The 27,835-nt window shown below is 45.4% G+C and overlaps 1 protein-coding gene across 2 annotated transcripts in view; it reads right to left on the minus strand.

Moving 5' to 3' along the window:
* Positions 1-27,835, minus strand: part of DYNC2I1 (dynein 2 intermediate chain 1) — a 133,511-nt gene that overhangs the window by 95,411 nt on the left and 10,265 nt on the right. The window contains exons 2-4 of one of the 2 annotated variants that reach the window (XM_040352691.1): positions 24,014-24,067; positions 18,221-18,668; positions 14,591-14,667 (exon numbers count right to left, since the gene is read on the minus strand). In XM_040352691.1, coding sequence (XP_040208625.1) covers positions 14,591-14,667; positions 18,221-18,668; positions 24,014-24,067 — 579 coding nt within the window. The remainder of the gene's footprint in view (positions 1-14,590; positions 14,668-18,220; positions 18,669-24,013; positions 24,068-27,835) is intronic. The other variant, XM_040352692.1, reaches the window with a different exon arrangement.

A 27,835-nucleotide genomic window follows, 5' to 3' on the forward strand; every position in this document is an offset into this window, starting at 1 on the left:
GTATCCATGTGCACTGACAGTGTCGACTGTCAGCATGCATTGAGAACATCATCTGAAACAACATTGGGTGGTATACATCTGCCACAATGTCGATTTGCGGCAGAACCCCCGGGGGACCACCAACATTTTCTTGTGGACCATCAGTGGTCCACGGACCACTGGTTGGCAACCACCGCTTTAAAAGGATATCCAACCCAAGAACGAAAATTTTATTTATTGCAGCTTAAGAGTGCTCAGGTGTGGTTTCTGCATTTGTTTTCACTTTTTAGGATAAAAACATTTTCAGCAAGTACAGAAATTACTTGTTAATCTTGACAGAAATGCACTATCCTTGTTAATTTCTGAGAGCTGTACTAAAGCGCATTTTCATTCTTGGTTATCTTCTGTAAACCACCACTTGCTCTGTCCCAAAGTAACTGAGATGAAGAGATGGATAGGTTAGTAGGCCCTATCAAAACAGCCACCTGGGTGACAACCATAGCTTCCTAGTGAAGTAAGTGACACTGCCAACTAAGAAAAAGGAAATGTGTTATTCACTGGATTACAGGGTGAAAATGAAGAACAGACCCTGATCTACTTAAAACCACTTCAATACAGGGCTTTTATATCAACCCAATACTGGGCCTATTCTGGCACTTCTCTCCTACATGTACAAATCATCATTCTTTTGCTGGAAAATTACTCAGAACCCCCAAACATTATATATGTTTTTTTTAACAAGACACCCTGGCGAATAAAACGACGATCATTGCAACTTTTTATCTTGCACTGTATTTGCGCAATCATTTTTCAAACGCCTTTTATTTGGAAAAACAATGAATTAAAAAAGGGGATTTTTAATACAGCTTACCTGTAAAATCCTTTTCTTGGAGTACATCACGGGACACAGAGCGGCATATTCATTACTATGTGGGTTATATGGAGTACCTTCAGGTGATGGACACTGGCAATCTCAAACAGGAAATGCCCCTCCCTATATAACCCCCTCCCATAGGAGGAGTACCTCAGTTTTGTAGCAAGCAGTATGCCACCCAAAATGTTCCCCATAAGAGGGGTGGGAGCTCTGTGTCCCGTGATGTACTCCAAGAAAAGGATTTTACAGGTAAGCTGTATTAAAAATCCCCTTTTCTTTTCCGTACATCACGGGACACAGAGCGGCATATTCATTACTATGTGGGATGTCCGAAAGCAATGCTTCCAATGAGGGGAGGGAGACATCTCAGCCAGGAGATTTAATTCAGAAAGTATTCTTTAAATCATAATAAATCCAAATTAAATCCAACAAAAAATAATTATTCTGATTAATTTAATTAATTCATTAATTAATCAAGGGTGCCCCGAATCTAGAGGATCTCAAATCGCAGCCTGCAGCACTGCCTGTCCAAAGGCTGCATCGGCCCTTCGTCTCACGTCCAATTGGTAAAATTTTGTGAACGTGTGGACCGATGACCAGGTTGCCGCCTTGCAAACCTGAGCCATAGAGATCTGGTGGTGTGCTGCCCAGGAGGCGCTCATGGCCCTAGTAGAATGGGCCTTAACTGATAAAGGAGGGGGCAACCCCTTCAAGCCGTAGGCCTGACCGATTACCTGCTTAATCCATCTAGAGATGGTAGCTTTAGCTGCTGCCTGACCTCTCTTAGGCCCTTCCGGCAGAATGAACAATATATCCGTCTCTCGAATCTCTTCTGTAGCCTTGAGATAGGCCTTCATGGCCCTGACAACATCCAAGGTGTGCAGCAACCCTTCCTTTCTAGAAGTGGGCTTTGGAAAAAAGGATGGTAGGACCAAATCCTGGTTCAAGTGAAAACTGGACACCACCTTAGGCAGAAAAGACGGATGTGGACGGAGAACCGCCCTATCCTTATGCAGAATGAGGTAAGGTTCTTTACAAGACAAGGCTGCCAGCTCTGAAACTCTTCTAGCGGAAGCCATGGCGACCAAAAATACCAACTTCCGAGTCAGTAATACCAACGGAACCTCTGCCAGAGGCTCAAATGGCTGTTTTTGCAGCGCTGACAACACAAGATTCAAATCCCACGGACAAACCGGAGACTTGATGGGGGGATTAATGCGTAAGACCCCCTGTAAAAAGGTTTTAACCAAAGAGTGCGTGGCTAACGGCCTCTGAAACCATACTGATAAGGCAGAAATCTGTCCTTTAATAGTACTTAAGGCCAAACCCTTATCTACCCCTATCTGGAGGAAACGCAATACCCTGTCAACGGTGTATTTGCGTGGAAGCCATCTCCGGGACTCACACCAGCTTACGTAGGCCCTCCAGACTCTGTAATAAATTACTCTGGAGACTGGTTTTCTGGCCTTAATCAGAGTAGAAATAACTTGGCTAGATAGGCCCCTACCCCTGAGGATCAGGGATTCAGCCGCCAAGCCGTCAAATTTAGATGCCGTAAGGCAGGGTGGAGTATCGGGCCTTGAGAGAGTAGGTCTGGCCGAAGTGGAAGGGTCCATGGTTCGCCCACTGACATTCTCACGATCAGTGAGTACCACGACCTCCGGGGCCATGCGGGGGCTATCAGAATGACTGGTCTGTTCTCCACCCTGATCCTGCGCAGCAGGCGGGGCAGCATCTGTAACGGGGGGAAGGCGTACAGCAGATTGAACGGATGCCAAGGGCAAACCAACGCATCGGTTCCACAGGCCAGAGGGTCCTTTGATCGGGACATGAACTTGCTCAGTTTCCTGTTGAACCTTGACGCCATGATGTCCACATCCGGAGATCCCCATTTTTGGCAGATCTCCTGAAAGACTTGGGGATGGAGGGACCACTCCCCTGAAACCAGCTGCTGGCGACTTAAGAAGTCCGCCTGTAAATTGTCCACCCCTGGGATAAAGATCGCCGAGATGCATGGTACATGCGACTCTGCCCACAGGAAAATTAAGCTCACTTCCCTTTGGGCGGCTCGACTTTTCGTGCCCCCCTGGTGATTTATATATGCCACCGCCGTGGCATTGTCGGACTGCACTCTCACTGGAAACCCTAGAAGTTTGGACGTCCAGGCTTTTAAGGCTAAGCGTGCCGCCCTGATCTCCAGGACATTGATTGGCAGCCCTCTTTCCGACTCTGTCCAAACCCCCTGCTGGACTTGCCCATCCAGGACCGCTCCCCAGCCCCTCAGGCTGGCATCTGTGGTTACCAACTTCCAGATGATGGGACTGAATGATTTCCCTTTTAGGAGGTTCCGAGGCTTTAGCCACCAGTAGAGACTTTGCCGGACCCTTGATGGAAGGATCAACGGAAGATCCAGGCGTTGCGGATCTTTGTTCCATGCTGACAGGATGGTTGTCTGCAGGATTCGAGTATGTGCCTGAGCGTATGGCACCGCTTTGAAGGTGGCCACCATTTTTCCCAGTAATCTCATGCACAATCGGATAGTTGGCTCCCTTTTGCTTAGCACCAACTGGATCAATTCTTTGATCCCTTTGAACTTCTCTAAAGGAAGAAACACTCTTTGTTGCTCCGTGTCTAGCAGCATGCCGAGGTATTCCAATCGTTTTGTGGGCTGTAAAGCCGACTTTTCTTGGTTTAAAACCCAACCGAATACCTCGAGGTACTGAACTGAAAGGGCTACCGCTCGACCCAGGCCCGAAGCAGAGTGATCTATGATCAGGAGGTCGTCCAAATAGGCCAGGATCAAAATTCCCTGGGTCCTTAGATTGGCTAAGATGGGGGCCAGGACCTTCGTAAACACACGGGGGGCTGTAGCCAACCCGAAAGGGAGAGCCACAAATTGATAGTGGCGCCCTGCGATTGCAAAGCGTAGGAATTTTTGATGTCCCTGAAAAATTGAAACATGAAGATACGCGTCTCTTATGTCTATCGAGGCCAAAAAAATCGTTCCGCTGCAAGGCTGCGGCGGCAGACCGTATGGATTCCATCCGAAAGGACCGAATCCTCAGGTAAGAGTTTAGAATCTTTAGATCCAGGATGGGCCTTACATCGCCATTGGGCTTTGGCACGATGAACAGATTGGAGTAAAAATAGGATTTTTATAACAGCTTACCTGTAAAATCCTTTTCTTGGAGTACATCACGGGACACAGAGCTGCATAGCCATTACATGTGGGTTATAGAGTCTACCTTCAGGTGATGGACACTGGTGTAATCAATTAAACAGGAAGTTCCCTCCCTATATAACCCCTCCCCTACTGGGAGTACCTCAGTTTTTGTAGCAAAGCAATAAGTGTCCCAATATCCCCAGACAAGAGGGGTGGGAGCTCTGTGTCCTGTGATGTACTCCAAGAAAAGGATTTTACAGGTAAGCTGTTATAAAAATCCTATTTTCTTTATCGTACATCACGGGACACAGAGCTGCATAGCCATTACATGTGGGATGTCCCAAAGCAATGCTTACTGAGGGGAGGGAGACACCAACAACGCAGACCGCCATCAGACGTGAGGACCTATAATGCTGCCTGCAGCATACTGCGCCAAAAAGCTGCATCCTCTTGCCGTCTTATGTTCACCTGATAGGAGTTAGTGAACGTAAGCACAGATGACCAAGTTGCGGCCTTGAAAATCTGCGTCATAAAGGCTTGGAAATGCATTGCGCATAAAGCGCTTACCATCGTGGTAGGGAGCACCCCCACAAAAAAACAGGGGGAATCCTACTCTAACCACAAGCCTGAATAATAACCTGATGAATCAACCTTAAAAACAGTTGATTTTAGACGCTGCCTGCCCTTTCCTGGGGCCTCCTGGTAGCGCAACAACATCAGTTTTCCGTATCCGAGCAGCCGCTTCAGATAGGCCTAGACCCTTCTTACTCCAACGAGAGAGAGTGTAACCATTTTAATAGCTGACCTGAACACTGCCTGCCCATCTAGGGTCTTCTGGCAGCCCAATAAAAACGTCAGCTTTCTATATCCTAATACCTTCAGATAGGTATTTAACTGCTCTCATCTCAATTGAGAGAAAAGCAATAACCTTTCCTTCCGTGAAACAAGGTTTTGAAAAAAGGGAAGGTAAGAATATCTAGATTCAAATGAATACTAGATCCTTCTAGTAAATAAGGTTGGGTGAGGATGAAAATCACTCTACTTGTAAGAATAATTGAGTATGGCTCTATACCAAGAAAGTTGCCAATACTGAAACTCTCTTGGAGGCTACCACAACCAAGAACACCAATTCCTTGTTAAAGGATGAAGAGAAATATGGTGCATCGGCCCAAGGAGCTGACCCTGTAAGCCGACAAAACTAGAGCCAATCCTCCGAGCACAAGGGCGACCCAACTGGTGGACTTATACAAGGGGTGACGTGCATAACAGCCCGGACCAAAGAGTGTGAAGTAATCGACCTTTGGAAGCAAGGCCGAGATCGGATCCTTGATATAACTTAAGGCTAGCTCCGTCTCCTTTCCAAATGTAGGAAGGCAGGAATTTTACCTTTGACAAACTTCCACGGATGCCACCATCTGGTTTCACACCAGGAACATGGGCCTTCCAGACCGTAGGATATCTGGTCCTGGAGGCCAGCTCTCTTGTATGAATCAAGGGAATTGCCGCTGATTCTGAAAGCCCCGATCCTCGAGAATGTGGGCTATAATAGCCAGACCATTAATTCACCTGTTGCAAGGCAGAATGTAATACCCCCTGCAAAGTAGGCCTGGACAAGATGTAAGGGACTGTGGGTCCTCTACTACCACCCTTACTGTTCCTGCACCGAGAGGTCGTCAGGGTTATGCCGGAGTAATCAGGCCAGCTTCCGTTCTCCTCTAAATGTTGCATAGAAGCCACAAAAGTCGCGGCACTGGGGGGAGAGACACAACCAGTGACAACTGGTCCCCCCCCCCCGGATTACAAACACATCTGCCCCGCATGCGGGTGGATCCTTTATCCTTGACCCCAAGCTGTTCAATCTCTTGTTGAGCCTGGACGCCAATACATCTTATGTACAGGGTACTATTTCTGTGACATTTGGTCAGGAAAACAGTCGGGGTGTAGAGGTCATTCTCCCGGAGACACTTGTTGACGGCTCCAGCGAATCGCCTGCCAATTCTGCATTTCATGAAATGACGAATGCCAATAGGTAAGGCACAAGCTCCTCCTTGGTAAATTAAGTAAATCACTAGTATGGCATAGTCTGATTGTACTCTGACAGAACCAACCTGCCACCTGAACGTTCAGGCCCCTAAGCCAGATGCTCCATCGGTAGCTCTAGCTGACAGATAAGGCTCCCTTGGAGCTTGACTACTTCCCCTGGGCCATGGTCTCTTCCTGACCTGGCAAACCCTTTTAGTTAAGAATCACCAAGAGGAATTCCAGCATATCTCTGGGACCGGGTTCTTTGGATAATGCTAGGTCAAGATCCACTCTTTCTAGGCCGACAAAATACTGTTTATAACAGCCCTGAATAAAAGTTAGTATAGGGAATTGTCTTGAATGAAGCCAGCATCTTCCCTAGTGCCTTAATCAAAAGGCCAAAAGTAAGGAACTGTTCCTTGCCGTGACCACATAGACCAGTTTTCTTATAGCGATGGTCTTGTCTGAGGCCAAAAAAAACTCTCCTTTTTGGACTGTGCCAAACATACCCAGCTTCTTGTCAAATGAAAGAATGTATCTTTAGAGTTCCAGATACTTGACCATGCTGGACACCCTTAGGTCCAGCCATGCTACTGACTGACCCATCAGCAGGAGTTTGCTTCGGTATGGCATTACTGCTATACCCTGGGCCTACAGACCTGCTAGAGGCGGGCCCTAGCACCCTGACAACCCAGGCACGGAGGCTAACCCAAAAGGGCAAGACCACCAACTGGAGATAGTGCTGTTCCCCTGCGAAACGCAGACAACCTCTGCAGACCCAAGTAATTAAACACATATGCAACTGGCTCCCCATGTGTGTATGTGGCAAGTGTTAAAGCCATATGCCTCAATGGAAGTGTGTGTGTACATGGCAGCGTGTGTTCCTGGAAGCATGAATTCATATAAATATGTTTTAAGAAAAACATGCATATAGCATGTGTGCTCTGGAACAAGCATCTTGCAAGCAAGCATGCGATATAAACGTGTTATGCAACAATGTGCAACATGAACCCATGCAGACACGTATTTCTATGCAAACACAAGGAATCCTGTATTGCTTAATTAGGCCGCCATGTGCAACTTTAAAGTAATCATGCATCCTTATGTGATTCAGCATCTTCCATGCGATCAACATCTTATGCATTTTAAGCACTACTGTGCGGACAAGAACCCTTGTGTGACCAAGGACTCTTGTGTGACCAAGCACCCCTGTGCGATCCAGCATCCTTATGCACTCAAGCATCTTAATGCGACTTTAGGCATTTCTGTGAAACAAGCCTCTCTATGTGATCAAGTATCCTTGGGTAATCCAGGACGCTGTTGATCCAACAACCATGTGTGATCCAGCTTATTTTTGCATTCAAGCATCTTTAAGCGATCTTTAGGCATTCTTGTAGAAACAAGCCTCTCCGTGCGACCAAAATATCCTCGAGTAATCAAGGACCTGGGTGATCGGGTAATCATGTGTGATTCAGCATGTTTATGCCTTCAAGCCTCTTTATGCGATTCTAGGCATTTCTGTGGAAACAAGCCTCTTTGTGTGACCAAATATCCTTGGGGAATCAAGGACTTGGGTGATCAAGTAATCATGTGTGATTCCAGCATTTTTATGCATACAAGCATCTTTATGCGAACTTAGGCACTTCTGTGGAAACAAGCCTCTTTGTGTGACCAAATATCCTTGGGTAATCCAGGACGCGGATGATCAGGTAACCATGTGTGATGCAGCATCTTTTTTGCATCCAAGCAACTTTATGCGATTTTAGGCATTTCTGTGGAAACAAACCACTTCTGTGTGACCAAACATCCTTGGGTAATCAAGGATTTGGGTGATCAGGTAACCATGTGTGTGTGATCCAGCATTTTTATACATACAAACGTCTTTATGCGATTTTAGGCCTTTCTGTGGAAACAAGTCTCTCTGTGTGACCAAATATCCTTGGGTAATCCAGGACTTGAGTGATCAGGTAACTAGCATCTTTATGCACTCAAGCATTTCTATGCAACTCTAACAAACATGCAACACCATACAGACAGAAACATGTATCCTTATGCGATCCACAATAAAACATGCTCTGTTACTTGTTTTTATCCCACATGCATTCCAAACTCATGTATCTTATGCAACATGCGGACTGGTAAAGAGGAAGTTATCCTCTGTAGATGTGCGTTTCCTCAATTAAGAGACGTTAGCAATGTGTACCAGCAACTGTGCATCCCTCAGATGTGCATTTGGTTAGCCTGAAGCCGACACCAGGCTGAGGACCATATGGAGGTCTTACTAGCCACCTATAGGAAAAACCTCTCTTTACACTCCAAGGAGAAGATAGAGGCTTTGGCCGAGTAGGCAGAGGGAAATTATATGCAGCATGAATCTCTGAAAAGACTGCAGGTGCAATCAGAACCTGTAGGGCTATTGATAGCTTCTCCTCGTTAGGCTGCAGCTCCTGTCTCCTGTCCTCTGACAGTGAACCTTCATCCCCAGCTCTTCTAATCCCTTTATTTAAGGATTAAAGCAGGAAAAGGGACACACCCTGCTTTTTTTTTTTTTTTGCTTCTTGTGAGGATGCTGCGAACATAGCAGTTAACCTCTTGTAGAACAACAAATGTGATGCAAAAAACAAAACACATGCAGAGTGGCTGCAATGTTGGGGGAGGCTGCATTGATTGCCTGACAGGTCTGATGGCTCAATCTGTGAGCTGTCTCTACAGGGGAGAATAAGGGGCCACCAGGTTCAGGTGGCGATTCCTTTTTATATTCCTACCCCTGACCTTATTCAATGGGGAGACCAAAGTCCTAAGCTAAAAGCAGAGGAGCTTAACCCAGGTGCATCAACAGCTGAACTTAGTCTGGCAGCAACAATGCCTGCTAATCTGCACAGCTAGATGCGCAGTAGGCATCTTAGATGAATCTGTATCCAACTCACACAAGGTGCTTGCGTTTGTGTCCCCCTAGCTTTACAGAGCTCTGACGTCTGGGCCTTTTTGAAGAGCCCTCTCTGCGACTGCACTGAGCCGGTGAGCACGTGCGACATGGTAGAGCCTGAAGCTGAGGAAGTGGGACGCACAATAGACCAGCTAACACTTAAGCTTCCGTCTTTGGAAAGCATGGTAAGCGAAAACATCAGGCATGTCTTTTACTGCCCATAGTAGTGGAAAAACAGATAAGACTTGCAGCTACTCATGGAAGACAATGCTTTGCATAGGATTAAGGGCATTTTTTTTTTTTATGTACCAGCCCCTTCAGGGGGAGATATATGGGTACTACAGCCATCCTGTCTGAACAGACATAGTGGCCCAGGCTACATGCCGGCTAGGGGAGGTATATGGGTGCCCTGAGCCATCCCGTCTCAAAAGACATTGTGGTTTACATTGCCCATGCATAAAAACATAATATAGGCGAGACCCATAGTCCCCTACAGAAGACCTACTGTCGAACCAAGTCCCGTAGGTCCCTCTCTTACCTTTCCACGCTGCAGGGTATTGCCAAGCAAGAGGCCCAATCTTCCCCCTTCACCGTGGGTATAGTCCTAGACCTTCAGGGACCGGGGTCCATGGCAGGAACACCACACCCCTGGACCTATATAGCACCCTGGCAGCAGAAAAAACATTTGGTCCTTAGAAGGCACAAAGTTCTGGAACCCAGGATCCAGCCCTCCGCAGAGAGGCATTATAGGCTAAACCTCGTTCTTCGTACCGAGGCCCGGGTACCGTCCACTTTGGCTATGAAGCACCTTGGACGGATCCGGATTTATGGAGGCTTTTTACATCCAGCATGGATCCCTCCAGTGGAGCTCCTAAGAGCACATGTTAACTCGTGACCAACACCTTAGACACTGATGAAAAAACTGAGGTACTCCCAGTAGGGGAGGGGTTATATAGGGAGGGAACTTCCTGTTTAATTGATTACACCAGTGTCCATCACCTGAAGGTAGACTCTATAACCCACATGTAATGGCTATGCAGCTCTGTGTCCCGTGATGTACGATAAAGAAAGCCTAGCTTGTGCTCCTGAACTGGTACCTCTACGATTACCCCTTGGTTTAGATCCTTTCCGGATCGCTTGGAATTCTTGATTCCTGAAAATGCGGAGGGGGAAACTCCCGAAATTCTATTTTGTAGCCAGCCGCCACCAAGGAAAGAACCCATTTGTCGAGGATCTTGGCTTCCCAAACTTTTGCAAAGAATCGAAGCCTGCCCCCCACCCGATTGAGTGGGGGCGCCCCTTCATAAAGCTGACTTTGGAGCAGGTTTAACTGGCTTGCGGGCCCATGGTCGCTTGCCACCCGCGGCCTGCCCTTGCGACTTATTACCAAAGTTTGACCGTGCGGGAGGCCGTCGATACTGCCTGGGGGCCGAGGGCCCTGGGGCTGGGGATTGCTGCCGCTTAAACGCCGGACCTCGAAATCTCTTTTTGACCGGTAAAAGAGTACTCTTGCCACTAGATATTGTCTGTATGTACTTATCCAGATCTTCCCCAAAAAGCCTTCCTCCGTGGAAGGGAAAACCCGCCAACAGCTTTTTACACGGAGTCTCTGCCGACCAATTCTTTAGCCACAGGAGCCTTCGCATATGTACCAAGAATAGCGACAGACGGGAAGCTTGTTGGATGGAGTCCTTTATGGCATCCACCGCGAAACATAGAGCCCTGGGAAGGTCGGCCAGATCCTGTGCTTGCTGAGCCGGGAGCTCTCTTAGCATCTGCTTAGTCTGGTCTTTTAACGCCTGACAAACGCCAATTGCAGCCACGGCCGGTTGCACCACTGCCCCTGCTGTAGAAAAGGATGCCTTCAAAAGGGTTTCCAACCGCTTATCAACCGGATCCTTGAACATCTGTATGTTCTCTACTGGGCAAGTTAAAGATTTGTTTACGCAGGAGACCGCCGCATCCACAGCGGGAAGCACCCATTTCTTTGAAAATCTTTCCTCCATGGGGTACAAAACAGAAAACCTTTTAGGAGGCACAAAAATTTTATCGGGCCGGGCCCAATCTTGAAAGATCAGGTCTTCCAATAAAGGGTGAACCGGAAACACTGCATTACTTAATGGTGCTTTTAAGGAGCCCAAAGAAGACACGGCAGGAATCTGAGGCCCTGGCGAGGGCAGCTTAAAAGCTGAGCGGACCATGTCCGTTAAAGACTGTACCCACAGATTCTCTGCTTGAGAGACCGAAAAAGGTTCCTCAATAGTGGACTCCTCAATGTCTGAACCTTCTAGGATTTGCTCCGTTTGGTCCTCCTGGGATTCTAACTCCTCTGGGGAGAGAATCTCAGCATCAGAGGACACCAACTTAGGGGACGGAGATCTAGTCCGCTTTTTGGCTGCCAGAGAATTAGTAAGCAAAGTTGTCAGCCTCTGTTCTAACCCCTGCAGGGAGACAGATAACATATCCTGCGTGACAAACACTGGGTCGGGCAGAATGGGGCCAGCCACAGCACCCACCACACCTAATGGCTCCTCAAAGGCGGCATCTTCTAGCTTTTTAGGAGAGGACAGAACCGGCATAGTCTGATTAAGATCCTCAGAGCTAGAGGGGGAACCCTTCTGTTTCTTTGCATTTTTAGCACCTTTAGTCCCCGAACCTTTAGGGCCCATGATACAATACCGAGGTACTCCGCTACTAACAACTGACTGTTGTAGCAAGGAGAACAAAAAATAATAATATAAGTAGCTTAAGGCACGAAACCTTATAAGCCAATGGAAAGGTAGTGCACACCTTTTCCCTGAAAGAAAACTTTTTTTTTTTTTTTTTTTGTGTGTTTTTTTTTTTTTTTAAATAGTTAATCCTTTTTTTTTTTTTTTTGCACTTTAAAGGGACTGTGTGAATGCCAGACTGCTGCCAAAAGACCCTTTGGCTAATAGAGAAAATCAGGGGAAAATCTCCTATTTTCTCCCCTTAGTCAGTGAGGAGCTTTACCGCCACTAGGCGTCACCCTGCTCCGCTCTGTCCTGCTCTGTGTCCCTCCGGTCAGCAGACGAATCCTACACTGACCGGAGGACAGAACTGCTGAAGATAACAGCGAGGGGGGAACACCCCCCTCTCCCCGCCGACGTCGCAACGCTCCCCGCCCCCTCAGCGCGCATCTATATCATGCGCGCGCACGCGCGTCCCAGAGGGGAAGCATGTCTCTGAGGAGAGGAGCAGCACGCCGGCGGCGCAAGAGGACCCAGAGCTGCAGGGGAAAAAACGCACCCAATACAGGCAAGTCCCTGGCCTTTAAGCCGGGAGATAACGGGGGGTGGGCTTGCCCTGCTTGCCCTAGAACCAGGCAAAGAGCCTCTACCCCCCAAAACCATGCGGGACAGCCACAAGCAAACACAGTCCATGGGGGTGGGGGGTATACTAGTAAATGGGAGGTGACCATCCTGTCTAGCAGACATAGTGGTAGTAGTTGCCCATGCAGAGCATCCCAGGCTAACCCAACTAGTCTTCCCCCTGAGGGACCTGCCGACGAACAAAGTTCCGCAGGCCCCCCTCTTACCTGCTCCACGCTGCAGGGTATTGCAAAAAAGCAAGAGGCCCAATCTTCCCCCATCTCCGTGGGTTCTGTACTAGACCTTCAGGGACCCGGGTCCGGTGGAACACCACTGCCCTGGACCTATACAGCATCCTGGCAACAGTGCCTTTTGGGCTTTAGAAAGCTCAAAGTTCTGGGCCCAGGATCCAGCCCCTAGCAAAGAGGCATTATAGGCGAAACCCCACGACTTGGGGCCCGGGTACTGTCCACTTTGGCTCTGAGGCACTTTGGACAGATCCGGTATAGTCTGCCTAGTCTCAAGGACCTGGAGGCAAACTTCTTTGTGACCAACACCTAAGACACTGGCGAAAAAACTGAGGTACTCCTCCTATGGGAGGGGGTTATATAGGGAGGGGCATTTCCTGTTTGAGATTGCCAGTGTCCATCACCTGAAGGTACTCCATATAACCCACATAGTAATGAATATGCCGCTCTGTGTCCCGTGATGTACGGAAAAGAAATTCTTTTTTTAATCACTTTAATTCCAATTACAAGGAATGTAAACATCCCTTGTAATAGGAATGGTGTGTGACAGGTCCTCTTTATGGAGAGATGCGGGGTCAATAAGACCCCCACATCTCCCCTCCAGGCTGGAAAGCATAAGATCATGATTTTTTTTTACCGATCTCGTGCTTACTAGCCGCAATCGTGGCTTTGTTTACTTCTGGAACCCGGGCGTGACGTCATCACATTGCGCCCAGGCCTCCGACGGTCATAGAGAGGACTGGTCACCAGTCATCTCTATGCTTCACATCCGCTGCTGCACGATTCTTTCTCTGGGCTCCCGATGGCAAGGGAGAGGCCAGAGAAGCACGGGATGGCGGCGGGAGGGGGGGGGTGTCCCCTCTCGCCGCCTATAAGAACGATCAAGCGGCGGAACTGCCGCTATCATCATTCGTATCGTGCACAGAATCGCTGCCACGAAAGAATGATATCTGAATGATGCCTCTAGCTGCAGGCATCATTCAGATATCCCCCCACAAAGCCCAGGACGTCATATGACATCCACCCAGGATGGAAAATCCCATCTGTGGACGTCATATTACTATGGGCGGGTAATGAAATGTTTTTTAAATTAAAGCAGAGTTCCACCCACTTTTGAGAGGTAGTCTTAAATGAAAGACCACCTCTCTCCCCCCCTTGTTTTTGGATATTGAAAAAAACAATTTTTCCCCCTTTAGTACCTTTTTTTTTTAGAAGTATGTGTGTACTTCCGATTCACCCGGACACGAGCCAGGACGTAACATCCTCTTTTTCGCGAGCTCCCCAGTTGTCTTCTGGGACCTGTGCGTGTCCCAGAAGACAAGCCGGCCATTTCACAAAGCACTGCGGGACTCGCACATGCGCAGTCGGAAACCGTCAGTGAAGCCGCAAGGCTCCGCTGCCGATTTCCCTTAGTTGGAATAGCGGTGCCTGCACCCAATCTGATGGACGGATCGGCCTTGGGGGGCCGACATTGTGGGCTCCCTGGACAGGTAAATGTTTTTATTAAACGTCAGCAGCTACAGTCAGCATCTGCAGTGTAGCTGCCGACTTTAAAAAAAAAAAAAAAAAATTGTGGCTGGAACACCACTTAAATGTTTTACAATGGAATTATATTCAATATATTTTGTTTATCATTATATTTTCAGACTCTCAGTATAGCTAGATGACAATGTATTTCAGTGCTTTTATATTTACTTGGAGTGCATTTAGTGAATCACTTAGAATCTTTCAATTTAATGGTTTCATCATTGGGTTCATTAGCTGACAGTTTTTTGTTTGTCATCAGATCTTTTTACTTTAGGCATGCACATATATTGAGGTTTACAATAATCCACCCTGGATTGCTGTGGGCAGGCTCTTCTTATCACACAGTGGAGCCGAGGTAGACTTTTTGACCTGTACCACTGGGCAGCACTAAGTGACAGCAGGAACCAGACACACCTTCAGCAGCTGCAACATTGCTTGCTAAAAGAATGTGATATATGTCCATCATATACATTTTAACAGAAATCAAAAAAAGAAAAAAAAAAAAATAATTCAATAATTTACCTCCTGCTTTCTCTTTTCTTTTTCTCGTTTTTCTTGATGTCGCCTTTCCCGATCTTCACTTCTGCGTTTGCTTTTTTCTAGGAATATACATTTTGATTTAACATGCTGTGTACTGAGATTATTTTTTTGATTGACCATTTGTCCCCTACCGGATTGGGAATGGATGAAGTAAATGGGGCGAGGGTAGGGTGCCAATTTCGATAAACATATAGCCTGCCAAAGGTTTTTAAGTTCAGCAAAGGCTGGCTGAATTCCAATCTGTGTGTGTGGCCCTCCCTGTTCGACAGAAGCCCATAAATAGATTGACTTCTGTCAAAGTAGACTGCTGGAAAACTTTCATTCAATCAGTCTGTGCAGCACAGATCAGTGTATCCCGGCTCTTCCGCTGTCAGAATACAATGGGACATTGGGAAGGATTCCTTCTTCCACCTCGTTTCAGTGGATGGGGGTGGGGAATAATCGGTTTGTTTTTTCCCCCCCCAATCAGCCTACCGGCTAAATGAAAAAAAAAAAAAAATTCTATGCTTGTATACACCGTTTAACTATATTATAGAAAAAGAACATGCCTTAATGATCTAAAAATATCTATAAAGAGGCAAAGCTCTGGACATAGTTGACAGTTTTAGACCTAACCTGCTAATAAATCCTTTATGATGTGAAATCCATTCCTATAACTGGTCAGCATACAACTACAGGTGAAACTCAAAAAATTTGAATATCGTGCAAAAGTTAATTTATTTCACCAATGCAACTTAAAAGGTGAAACTAATATATGAGATAGTTCAAGCCGTGATTTGTCATAATAGTGAGGATTATGACTTACAGCTCATGAAAATTAGAATATTGTGAAAAGTTTCAATATTTTAGTCTCAAAGTGTCCCACTCTAATCAGCTAATTAAGCCATAACACCTGCAAAGGGTTCCTGAGCCTTTAAATGGTCTCTCAGTCTGGTTCAGTAAGAATCACAATCATGGGAAAGACTGCTGACCTGACAGTTGTGCAGAAAACCACCACTGACACCCTCCATAGGGAGGGAAAGCCTCAAAAAGGTAATTGCAAAAGAAGTTGGATGTTCCCAAAGTGCTGTATCAAAGCACATTAATAGAAAGTTATGTGGAAGGTAAAAGTGTGGAAGAAAAAAGGTGCAGAAGCAGCAGGGATGACTGCAGCCTGGAGAGGATTGTCAGGAAAAGGCCATTCAAAGTGTTGGGGACTTTCACAAGGAGTGGACTGGAGTCAGTGCATCAAGAGCCACCACACACAGACGGATCCTGGATATGAGCTTCAAATGTCGAATTCCTCGTGTCAAGCCACTCCTGAACAACAAGAAGCGTCTTACTTGGGCTAAAGAAAAACACACCTGGTCTGTTGCTCTGTGGCCCAAAGTCCTCTTTTCTGATGAGAGAAAATTTTGCATATCATTTGGAAACCAAGGACTCAGAGTATGGAGGAAGAATGGAGAGACACACTGAAAGATGCTTGAAGTCCAGTGTGAAGTTTCCACAGTCTGTGTTGATTTGGGCATCCATGTCATCTGCTGGTGTTGGTCCACTGTGCTTCATTAAGTCCAGGGTCAACGCAGCGTCTACCCGGAGATTTTGGAGCACTTCATGCTTCCTTCCGCAGACAAGCGCTATGGGGATGCTGACTTCATTTTCCAGCAGGACTTGGCACCTCCCCACACTGCCAAAAGCACCAAAACCTGGTTCAATGACCGTGGGATTACTGTGCTTGATTGGCCAGAAAACTCGCCTGACCTGAACCCCATAGAGAATCTGTGGGTCATTGCCAAGAGAGACATGAGACCGAACAATGCAGAAGAGCTGAAGGCCGCTATTGAAGCATCCTGGTCTTCCATAACACCTCAGCAATGCCACATGCTGATGGATTCCATGCCACGCCGCATTGAGGCAGTAATTGCTGCAAAAGGGGCCCAAACCAAGTACTGAGTACATATGCATGCTTCTACTTTTCAGAGGTCCAATATTGTTCTATGTACAATCCTTGTTTTATTGATTGCATGTTATATTTTAATTTTCTGAGATTGTGGATTTGGGGTTTTCATGAGCTGTAAGCCATAATCATCACAATTATGACAAATCACGGCTTGAACTATCTCATATATTAGTTTCACCTTTTAAGTTGCATTAGTGAAATAAATGAACTTTTGCACGATATTCAAATTTTGAGTTTCACCTGTGTGTGTGTGTTGTACTGTGTTTTTATTTCTGGAATGGCAGTAAGTGCTTAAGTAGAACTAAAGACAAAACCCCTGTCAGTTTTTTATTTTTTTACTGCTGTCTGTGTCCCCATTAAGGAGATTCGTTCTCTCCATTTGTCCTGTTTACCATCATCATTGAAAGTAAAGAAAATCTAAAATTTTGGGTTGTCCCCAGAAAAGTAACAGAGGGCAAATTTTCCAATGACGACACTAGTTCTGGAGACTTAATTTGCAGGGATTTCGACTCACTTCCTGTTTGGCAATGGGGCGGGAAGTGAAGGAAAATCTCCAAAATGAAACACAGATGGTGAAAAGAAAATCTGACATTTGTGCAAATATTTTATTATATCTTTTCATGTAACAACACGTGACACTTTGCTACAATGTAAAAAAAACTCACAACCATTAAATGTCTAAACTGCTACAAAAGTGAGTACACCCCTAAGTGAAAATGTCCAAATTGGGCCCAAAGTGTCAAAGTGTGGCCACCATTCTTTTCCAGCACTGCCTTAACCCTCTTGGGCATGAAAGTCCTTAATGCCCTTGCGTACAATGCAAGCCTGCTGGATTGTATTGTACGTAATGACATCAGAGAGGCTGGGTCTGCATACTGGTAAAAAGGAGCAGATGCATTGAGGAGAGGAAGCCTGCGGAAGCAAGCAGCGAGGCATTTCTTATAATTCTTTACCCCCTAGACCAGGATCTCCAAATGACGGCCCCAGGCCACATCTGGCACAGTACAAGATTTTATAAGGCCCTCAGCTAGGGTCAATGTGCTAAGATTGAGAATCCAGATCAACAAAGGCTACCTATGATCTTTGCCCCCCTCCCCCTCTTACCCCCACAGTCTCCACCACAGGCTCCCCCTGCTGCATGGTCATCATCCCTGTTGACTGCAAGGACCATTCTGCTTTACAGTCATAAATGCTCTAATGAGGACACTAGAGTAAGGGCGGTGGGCTCTGTTGGGGACCCATAATGTTATTGACGACCTATCATAAATGGGGGACTCCGATTGGAATCCTAATGTAAGGGGGGCTCTGTTTGGGATCCTGATGTATGGGAGTGCTCTGATGGGAGGGACCATTCATTTTTAAAACAGATTTTTTTTGCCCCATGAATATTTGTTATATATGATGTGGACACCCCTGCCCTAGGCTATACAAGCAGCAAATACTTGCTTTGCAGGAGGGGAGGCAACTATATGGTAATTTTCTATTGGTTCTACATTCTCGGCATAAGCTTTTCTAGCATTAACAAAACTATGTAACATGAGGGTCTACCTAAAAAAAATGTATTCAGTTTGCAACTAATCAGGCACCTTCTTTCGCTAAAATGTTAGCAGATCTAATAAAATCATAATGTAGTGTGTATAGTCAGCCTTGGAGTATACCGCACATTAGCTTACCCAGACTCTCTCTCACCATCCTCTCCTCCTTGGTCAGCTCTGATGTCCCATTGTCCTTAGCAGAATTTTCCCCTCTGTGTGTTTTCTCTTTCATCCTTTCTTTCTCCCCAGTTCTGTGTCTTTCAGATACCTGAGGTCTTTCTGTGTCCCTTGGTTTTTCCTTTTCCCTGCGATGCTCTCGAACTCTGTCCCTCTCTTTATCAGCAGGTCTGTCACTCTCAGGATATTTTCCTCTCTCTCGTCTCTCACTATCAGGATTGTCAGGTCTCTCTCCCCTCTCTTTGTCAGGATAGCCATGTCTCACTCTTTTTTCTGTTTGCCTGTCACTCTCGTTGCGTCGGTCTCTTTCTTTCCGTTCAGACTTGTGTCTGCGGTCTGCATGCTCATCTCGATCTTCCTCTCTTTGAGGTCTCCTTTCTTTATGTCTCTTTTCATTAGAAGATTCAGACTGCATAGACAAAAAAAAAAAAAAAACAGCATTTGTCAGAGTTAACAAGCACAGTAACGGTAATGGACATATACAGACAAAGAATTGAAATAATAGAAGTTCATTGACTGCAATGATGGGCAACAGGAAAAAAAAAATCAATATGACTACTCCATTACTGTATTTGGATATTTTATAGCCTTGGCCTTTACCGATACAGACTTGAAATGTATATAAAAAAAAAAATAAAAAAAAACACACGCACGCACGTGCATCACTTGTTTGCAACAACCCAAACCTAAAATAGTAGTTAACTATTTGCTATATTCCATAGTTATAAATAAAACTAGGACGGTCTGGCAGCACAAACTAAAGCAGTATTAAACTCAAAAGCAAACATTTATTATATTGCAGCTTACCAATTCTTAGATGTGCTGGCTGTATTAGTTTCCTTTTTTTAGGCTTCCTACTTTCATCTGGTAATCCAACAAGCAATTAAGCACAGACTCTCCAGCAGAATGCATCAGTTTACATGGAGGATGAGACAAACCAATTAACACTGACAGGGGTGATTAAAATGGAGAGCTTTTGTGTCTCCTGTGCTCATTCCTACAGTCATGTCTCACTAATACAGGAGGCGGTGTGTTACTGACCAGATCACCAGGTGAAAATAGGGGAAAAGAGTCAAAGAAAAGAAAGCCACCACATCTGGTTGGTAAGCCTCAATACATACTGCAGACAGACAATATAAATCAGATCCAGCGCAGTCTTGTCCCATCTTCTTACATGCTGTTGATTAAAGATCACCACACACCAGCTTGGACCTGATATATTTAGCCTTCAGTACAGGGGCTAATGTAAAAAAATTTTAAACCTACCCCAAAAAGGACAACCAGTTCACATGCACTATGCTGTTCACCAAGCAGCTGCCTTAATGGCTGCCACAGAGCTCCAAGGCTACCAATGTCTGAAGCTCCTCATACATCTTCAGGGTAAGGCCCGTGTCTCACTTGTGATCCTCAGTCCATATTCCCATTGCACACGTTCCTGGAATAAGCTCTTATGCCTAATACACAAGACCGGTTTTTCCGTTGGATAATAAACCAACGGTTTTCCCGACAGGATTACTCTTAGCCTGCCTTGCATACACACACTCAGACAAAAGTTCGCCGGGCCGAAACGCAGTGACGTACAACATGTACGACGGCACTATAAAGGGGAAGTTCCATTCCAACGGCGCCACCCTTTGGGCTGCTTTTGCTTATCCTCGTGTTAGTAAACGTTTGGTGAGAGATTTTCAGTCCGTTACAGCGTGACAAATGTGCTATCTCCATTACGAACGCTAGTTTTACCAGAAAGAGCGCTCCCGTCTCATACTTGATTCTGAGCACGTGCGGTTTTCTGCCCATCGGAAAACCATACAGACGAACGGTTTTCCCGTCGGAAAAACTGAGATGGAGCATACACACGGCCGGGATTCACAGACGAAAAGTTTTCATAGCAGTTTTTCTGTCTGAAAAAACGCTTGTGTTTACGAGGCATTAGAGTACTGGGTGCTGTAGCGACAACCAGCTGAATACTGGAACCAACACGTTATGCCCAACGCTTGGCGAAGGGGTCCTGCACTCAGGGCCGATCCGCCCTATAGGCTCACTATGCAAGCCTCTTAGGGCCCCGCAAAACTGCAAAGGGCCCCCCAAATTACTAGAGGCCCCGCTTGGTGAGAAGTCATTTTCGCCCCCTCACCCCGCTTCTCAACTCGCGGGCTGCATGGGAGAAGAGGTAAGAAGTCAGCACCCCCTGCTTCTCAATTTAATGTAAGATGTAATTTCCAACAGCAGAACACCCCCTCCCCCCGCTTCTCAACTTTCTTTAATGTGACATGTCACTGTCGTCAGAGCTCCCCACTTCTCATTTTTAATGTGCCATGTCATTTTACTTAGGGCCCCAGGGAGGTCAGGATCGGCACTGCCTGCACTACACCATTTTGTGAGGTGATCATTTGTTTGAATAAAAAAAAAAAATGTTTGGACGAAATTGATGATCCTTGGTGTGCTGGCGAATATCTTCATATCAATTGCGATTCTGGCACTGGTGAACGTTCATCAGGCAGAGCAGAGAAACGTATTAACTGTTTCCACAGCATTGTTCACTCATTGTTCTTCAGTGTTTCAAGAATAGCCCCACCTGGAGTGGTAACTCACTGGCTGCAACAGCAAGATGTCATTACCATGCTAAAGAGAAAACGCCCTTGCCAGCAAGGGAATGATGCTGTGGAAACAAGCATGTGTTTTCCTGCCACAGACAGGCAGGTAAGTACAGTAACTTTGATTTGTAGCCAGGGACTAAAGCAGCCTGACCCAGAAATGCTCCATGTTTATTTTACAAAAAAAAAACAGAATAGCTCCTACAGAGGTGGTGGCTGGAAGCACTAATATACAGGCCCAGATGAAGCACCCTACCACCCATCACCAACAGGTAGACACGCGAGTAGGTTTTCCACTTCCTGCAAGAATGCGGAAATTCTAATATTAAAGGGGAAAAAAAACACTAAACACCAACTAAGCACTATTTTACATACAATACCCCTAATATTTCAGAAGTTTGTTGTGTGTTTTTATATTTTTATAGACATTAAGCTCCCATGATGCAAAATAATATTCCCCTATTCTGTCCTACATAAGCTGTGTTTTTTTTTAAATATTATTATAATTATTATTGGGTTTACACAATAGTATGAAAATAGCTTTTGCAACTTCTATCTAATTTGAGATCCTGCATTTGCTCTCACCGATGTAAATTGGGGGTCCTTGTGACTGCATAGTTGGTCTTCATATGCCCTTCTGGGCGACCTATGTGGATGGCAGTGGATGTCTGTTCCAATGCAATATGCTGTTGTCTCTAAGGTCTCGTACACGCGGACGGACAGTCCGCTGAAAACGGTCCGCCGGACCGTTTTCAGCGGACATATCCGCCCGGAGATTTCTGTCTAATGGTTGTACACACCATCAGACAGAAATCCGCGCGTAAACAATACACGGGTGGACGTGGCCACGCCATCGCTGCGACGATGACACGGACGGCCCTGGAAGTTCAAAGCTTCCACGCATGCGTCGAATCAGTACGACGCATGCGAGGGATGGCGGTCGGGTGTCCGGTGAGTCTGTACAGACGACCGAACACGTCCGACGGACAGGTTTCCAGCGGACAGGTTTCTTAGCATGCTAAGAAATTTGTGTCCGCTGGAAACTGTCCGATCCGCCGGACAATTGTCTGGTTGGGCCTACACACGATCGTCGGACCAGTTTCAGCGGACAGATCCGGTCGTGTGTACAGGGCCAAAGGCTCCGTTCACACCTAGACGTTTTTCTGCTGTAGGCCTCAGCTCTAAAAAAACACCCAACAGGACAAATCCCATTCATTTCAATAGCCCCTGTTCACATTTGTGCGTTCTATCGCCCGAGTCAAAACATTAGAAGAGCTTCTTACATTGGTGACCTTTTGACCTGTACAAAATCGTGGCAAAAGTCCTGCGACTTTCTGCCTGAAACTGATAAGCCCAGGTGTGAATGCCGCATTACATCTATACAAATTGTACGTTTATTTGAAAAACAGCCTATTTTGTTTATGCATATGTTATTATATATATATATATATATATATATACACACACACACTCTATAGCAATAATATTATGTTTTGAATTATTACTTATCGTTGCATGTTATATTCTAGAATTTACTATACAGTACCTATTCTGTCCCCCGAAGCATTTTCCGAAACATGTTGGGATCTACGTGAAGATTCAACCCAAAGCTATATGTCTGCCGGCATTCCTTGGGTGGGTGTGTGTGTATATATATATATATATATATATATATATATATATATATATATATATATATATATATATATATATATATATATAAAAAAATAAAATTGTATGGTGCTCTCTTTTTATATGTATATCACCATTTCTTTTAAATCATGCCATTATCCCCATACAGAAATAGACGGGACAATGTAAATTAAACAGTGTGTATTAAATATCACTTTAAAGCAGAACTAATCTCACCTTCTCTTCAGTACTGTAATGTCCCTAATCTCCCCGCAGGGCGCTGACATCTTCAGCCTGACAGCTTCCAGGTATTTGATGCCAGGCTGTTTCCAGCCTGGGCTGGGCAGAGATGACATCACTCCTGTACGAGAGTTCAGTAATCTCTGCAATGCCATAATTTTGCACTGTGCTGCATGTACAGTGTGGACAGGCAGGTAAGTACAATAACTTTAACGCAGAAAATATATAGCATGTCTCTTCTGCATTAAAATCGTGGCTAGTCGCAGTTTTCTTGGTTTAAAGTGGATGTAAACCCACGCTCATCCTTTCTAAACTACTGCCATAGTGCTGATCTATAAGGATATACATGCCTCCTGCATGTATCCTTATCTGTCAAATGTCTCCCCTCTGTCTGTTATAAGAACTGAAAAACTGCAGATTCTGTGGGTGGATCTGTTGTCTGGAGCTCTGTGGGTGGAGTCATGATGTCAGTAGACTCCCCGCCCTCCTCTACACTCCCCTTGTCAACATGCATTTTTCCCTATGTTTCCTTACACTAAATTCTGCTATGATCACTAACATCCAGTCAAAATACAAAAAAGTAACCACATGACTTCAGAAAAGTAGTGGGGGTGGGAATTAAAAAATAATGCCTGTCTCCAGGCTAGTGCATGAGATATGTAAATAACCTGTCACTCACAGCAAGGGGGAGGAACAGACTAAGGTTTTTCTCTGTAAGTCAGTTTTATTTCACTGAACAATAAAAAGAGGATTGCTCACAGCTGGATTAAATGTGTGGCAAGACTGGGCACAGATGATAGGAAATCTTATACTCTACATTGTGAAATCAAAAAAATATAAAAAAAATATTTGGGGTTACATCCACTTTAAATTATCGGACAACTAAATATCCTCCCACTGTTTTCATTATTATAAAAAGGCATCTATCAGATGATACAGATTTAGAACACACATGAAGTCACAGATCAAGTAGCTGTCTGCTTTGCACTTGTCTTAGAGCTACAAGCTGACAGACAACAGACTAATAAATTGGAAGTCTACCTATTTCAGGCATGAAATCACTGCAATGTCACAGAATTCTGACATTTTTATAAGTAATGTTCTGTCCTTTTCTGTCTCCTAGATTACAGCTTTCCACAATGTCAGGCTCTGCTGAGAATGTCATGCCTCATCGATGGCCATTCGTTTTCGCACTGTACATAGCAAACTTCCAGAACAGTGAGGAGTAAATCCAAATCAATGGCAGTCTAAAGAGCAGAGCTATGATAAAACAAATCTAATACACAACCTTTAACTGCCTCTTCAGCTCCTCGGTCTTCCAGGTGTCCTCCATTGATTTATGCTAAAGAAAAGAAAAATAAAGTAAAGAGGAAGTAAGGCATACAATTAAAGTGGAGGTTCACCCAAAAAACTTTTTTGTTAACATTAGATTGAGGCTTGTTTTGTCAATGGGAATCGGGTGTTTTTTTTTACAATCGAAGCAGTACTTACCATTTTAGAGATGCATCTTCTCCGCCGCTTCCGGGTATGGGCTGCGGGACTGGGCGTTCCTACTTGATTGACAGGCTTCCGACGGTCGCATACATCAGGGCTCGACAAATCCCAGGCGCCCGGTCACCATGGCGACTAGAAATAGGCTCCTGGCGACTTGGCTTGGAAGGGGGGGGACTTTTTTTTTTTTTTTTTTGTGAGCTGGAGCCATCTGGTGGTGAGCTGTTGGTATTACAAGTTATTACCACCAGATGTGTAAGCTAGAGCCATCTGGTGGTGGCCGTTGGTATTACAAGTTAAACAGCAATTCTAATGTAATTTTTCACTATTTTCACTGCCATCTTCTTCCCTCTAATTAGAACCCCCAAACATTATATATATTTTTTATCCTAACACCCTAGAGAATAAAATGGCGATCGTTGCAATACTTTGTCACGCCGTATTTGCGCAGCGGTCTTACAAGCTCACTTTTTTGGGAAAAAATTACACTTTTTTTAATTAAAAAAATAAGACAACAGTAAAGTTATCCCCATTTTTTGTAATATTATGAAAGATAATGTTACGCCGAGTAAATTCATACCCAACATGTCACGCTTCAAAATTGCGTCCGCTCGTGGAATGGCGACAAACTTTTACCCTTTAAAATCTTCATAGGCAACGTTTAAAAAAATCGGCAGGTTGCATGTTTTGAGTTACAGAGGAGGTAGAGCTAGAATTATTGCTCTCGCTCTACCAATCGCGGTGATAGCTCACATGTGTGGTTTGAACACCGTTTACATATGCGGGCGCTGCTCACGTATGTGTTCGCTTCTGCGCGCAAGCTCGTCGGGACGGGCGCGTTTTCTGGCTCCTAACTTTTTTAGCTGGCTCCTAGATTCCAAGCAAATATGTCAACCTCTGGCATACATCGCGTCACGATTTTCCGGAAGTAGCCGAACGTCTGTGCGCAGGCGCCGTATACAGCCGCACCGACGTTCGGCTACTCGTGACGTGATGAATGCCACCGTCGGAAGCCTGTCAATCAAATAGGAATGCCCAGTCCCGAACACCATACCCGGAAGCGGCGGAGAAGATCGCTCTCTAAAACGGTAAGTACTGCTTCGATTTTAAAAAAACTACCCGATTCCCCTAGACCAAATGAGCCTCAATCTAATGTTAAAAAAAAAATTTCGGGTGAACTCCCACTTTAAGGAGCTGTACATTAATAGTTTATATTTTTTAATATCTTGTTTTTTAATTTAGCATTTATGCTTTTGAACCCTTTGAGAAGATTCAAAATATGAACACACATTAATGGGCACCAACCCATAACACAAAAAAGTCTAGTGAGGTTTTAATCATTGCCAATTTGACCATACAAGATAACTTCCTTCATCAAGGCTTGGCATAACAGAATAAAGACTTGAAAGTACTCAAAACTGAACTCCTGACATACACTGATGAGCAGCAGCAAGTCACTTGTGTGCATGTCCAGAGTTCAAAAGGATTATCAGAGTGAATACATTTTTCTTAAAAAGATCCCTCTGGTCTTAAAAGCAGAAGTATAGCCAAAGCTCATTTGGCTGTACTTCTATGGATCACAGGAGTGTAGTTTGTTTTGCACTCCTGTGACCCGCTCTCTCTGCTGACATCACTGATGTCAGTCCACGCACCGCGTCATCATGACAAAATCTGGATCCACCAGGTGCCTGGACTGACAACCTGCTCAGCCTCTCAGCGAGCCACTAAGAGCCTGAGCCAGCCGTTCTGCCACCTCAACAGCCTGAGTCTGCAGATCTGTGCTCACAAAGCTGTCAGAACCCAGCAATCCTTGGTGTTTGATCACTCGATTCTCAGTGTAGAGGCGCCGTGGGACAGATGCAGCATTGCACCGATGCTGCAGCCCCTTAGGCAAGAATAAATCAGCAAAAGAAAAAAAAAAAAAAAAAAAAAAAAAGGGATTCCTTTACTTCTCTTTTTAACCGCTTAAGACCCGGAACATTATGCAGGTAAAGGACCTGGCCCCTTTTTGCGATTCGGCACTGCGTCGCTTTAACTGGCAATTGCGCAGTCGTGCGACGTGGCTCCCAAACAAAACTGGCGTCCTTTTCCCACAAATAGAGCTTTCTTTTGGTGGTATTTGATCACCTCTGCCGGCTCCCCAGCTTCACCAAGCAGCTGCCATAATGGCTGTCACGGAGCTCCAAGGCTACCAATGTCTGGAGCTCCTCATACATCTTCAGGGTAAGGCCCGTGCTTCACTTGTGATCCTCAGTCCATATTCCCATAGCACACGTTCCTGGAATAAGCTCTTATGCCTAGTACACATAACTGGTTTTTCCGTTGTATAATAAACCAACGGTTCTCCCAACAGAATTCCACTCAGCCTGCCTTGCATACACACACTCAGACAAAAGTCCACCGGGCCAAAGCGCAGTGACGTACAACGGCATTATAAAGGGGAAGTTCCAGTCCAAAGGCGCCACCCTTTTGGCTGCTTTTGCTGATCCTCATGTTAGTAAAAGTTTGGCGAGAGACAATTCGCGCGTTTCAGTCTTGTGCTTTTCAGTCCGTTACAGCATGACTAATGTGCCATCTTCATTATGAACGCTAGTTTTACCAGAAAGAGCGCTCCCGTCTCATACTTGATTCTGAGCATGCGTGCCCGTCGAAAACCATACAGACGACCGGTTTTCCCGCTCTGATTTTTGGCCTGACGAAAAAAAAAAAAAAAAAGAAGAGATCCTGATTTCTTTTTTGGTCCGGTAGTTTTCCCGTCTAAAAAACTGCGATGGGGCATACACACGGCCGGGATTCCCGACGAAAAATTCTCATAGCAGTTTTCCTGTTGGAAAAAACACTTGTGTGTACCAGGCATTAGAGTACTGGGTGCTGTAGCGACAACCAGCTAAATACTGGAACCAACATGTAATGCCCGACGCCTGGCGAAGGGGTCCTGCGTGGCTCCAAAACATTGCACTACACCATTTTGTGAGGTGATCGTTCTTTGACTAAAAAAAAAATTTTGGACGAAATTGATGATCCTTGGTGTGCTGGCGAATATCTTCATATCAATTGCGGTTCTGGCACTGGTGAACAACTATCAACTGTTGGACTTGGTAACCCTATTGTTGGGTGTCCATTTAGTGTATGTTTATATATTGAGACTTTTTCCTTGAACCTGTTGAGGGACAACTGTTTGCTTTGGAAGCTGTCTCACCAAGCTATTGAGCTTCCTGCATTTGATCAAGCACAGCAATACTGGTGACTCTTAAAATGGTTGTAAAGGCAGAAGGTTTTTTATCTTAATGCATTAAGATAAAAAGCCTTTTGTGTGCAGGAGCCCTCCTTAGCCTCCTTAACACTTACCTGAGCTTCCTCTCTATCCAGTGATGTCCACAAGTCCCTTGACTCTCCCTCCTGATTGGCCGATACACAGCAGCGGCACCATTGGCTCCCGCTGCTGTCAATCAAAGTCAGTTAGCCAAGCAGGAGAGAGAGGGGGCGGGGCCGAACTGAAGCTCTGTGTCGGCTCACAGCTGTCAGTAAAGATGTTGAAGCAAGCCATGTAGTATGTGAGCATAAACTGAAATGATGCATCCTGCATATCATTACTACATGCCATCTTGCCAAATACACT

This window comes from Rana temporaria, chromosome 5 (assembly GCF_905171775.1).
Source record: "Rana temporaria chromosome 5, aRanTem1.1, whole genome shotgun sequence".
In the NCBI taxonomy this organism is placed as follows: Eukaryota; Metazoa; Chordata; class Amphibia; order Anura; family Ranidae; genus Rana; species Rana temporaria.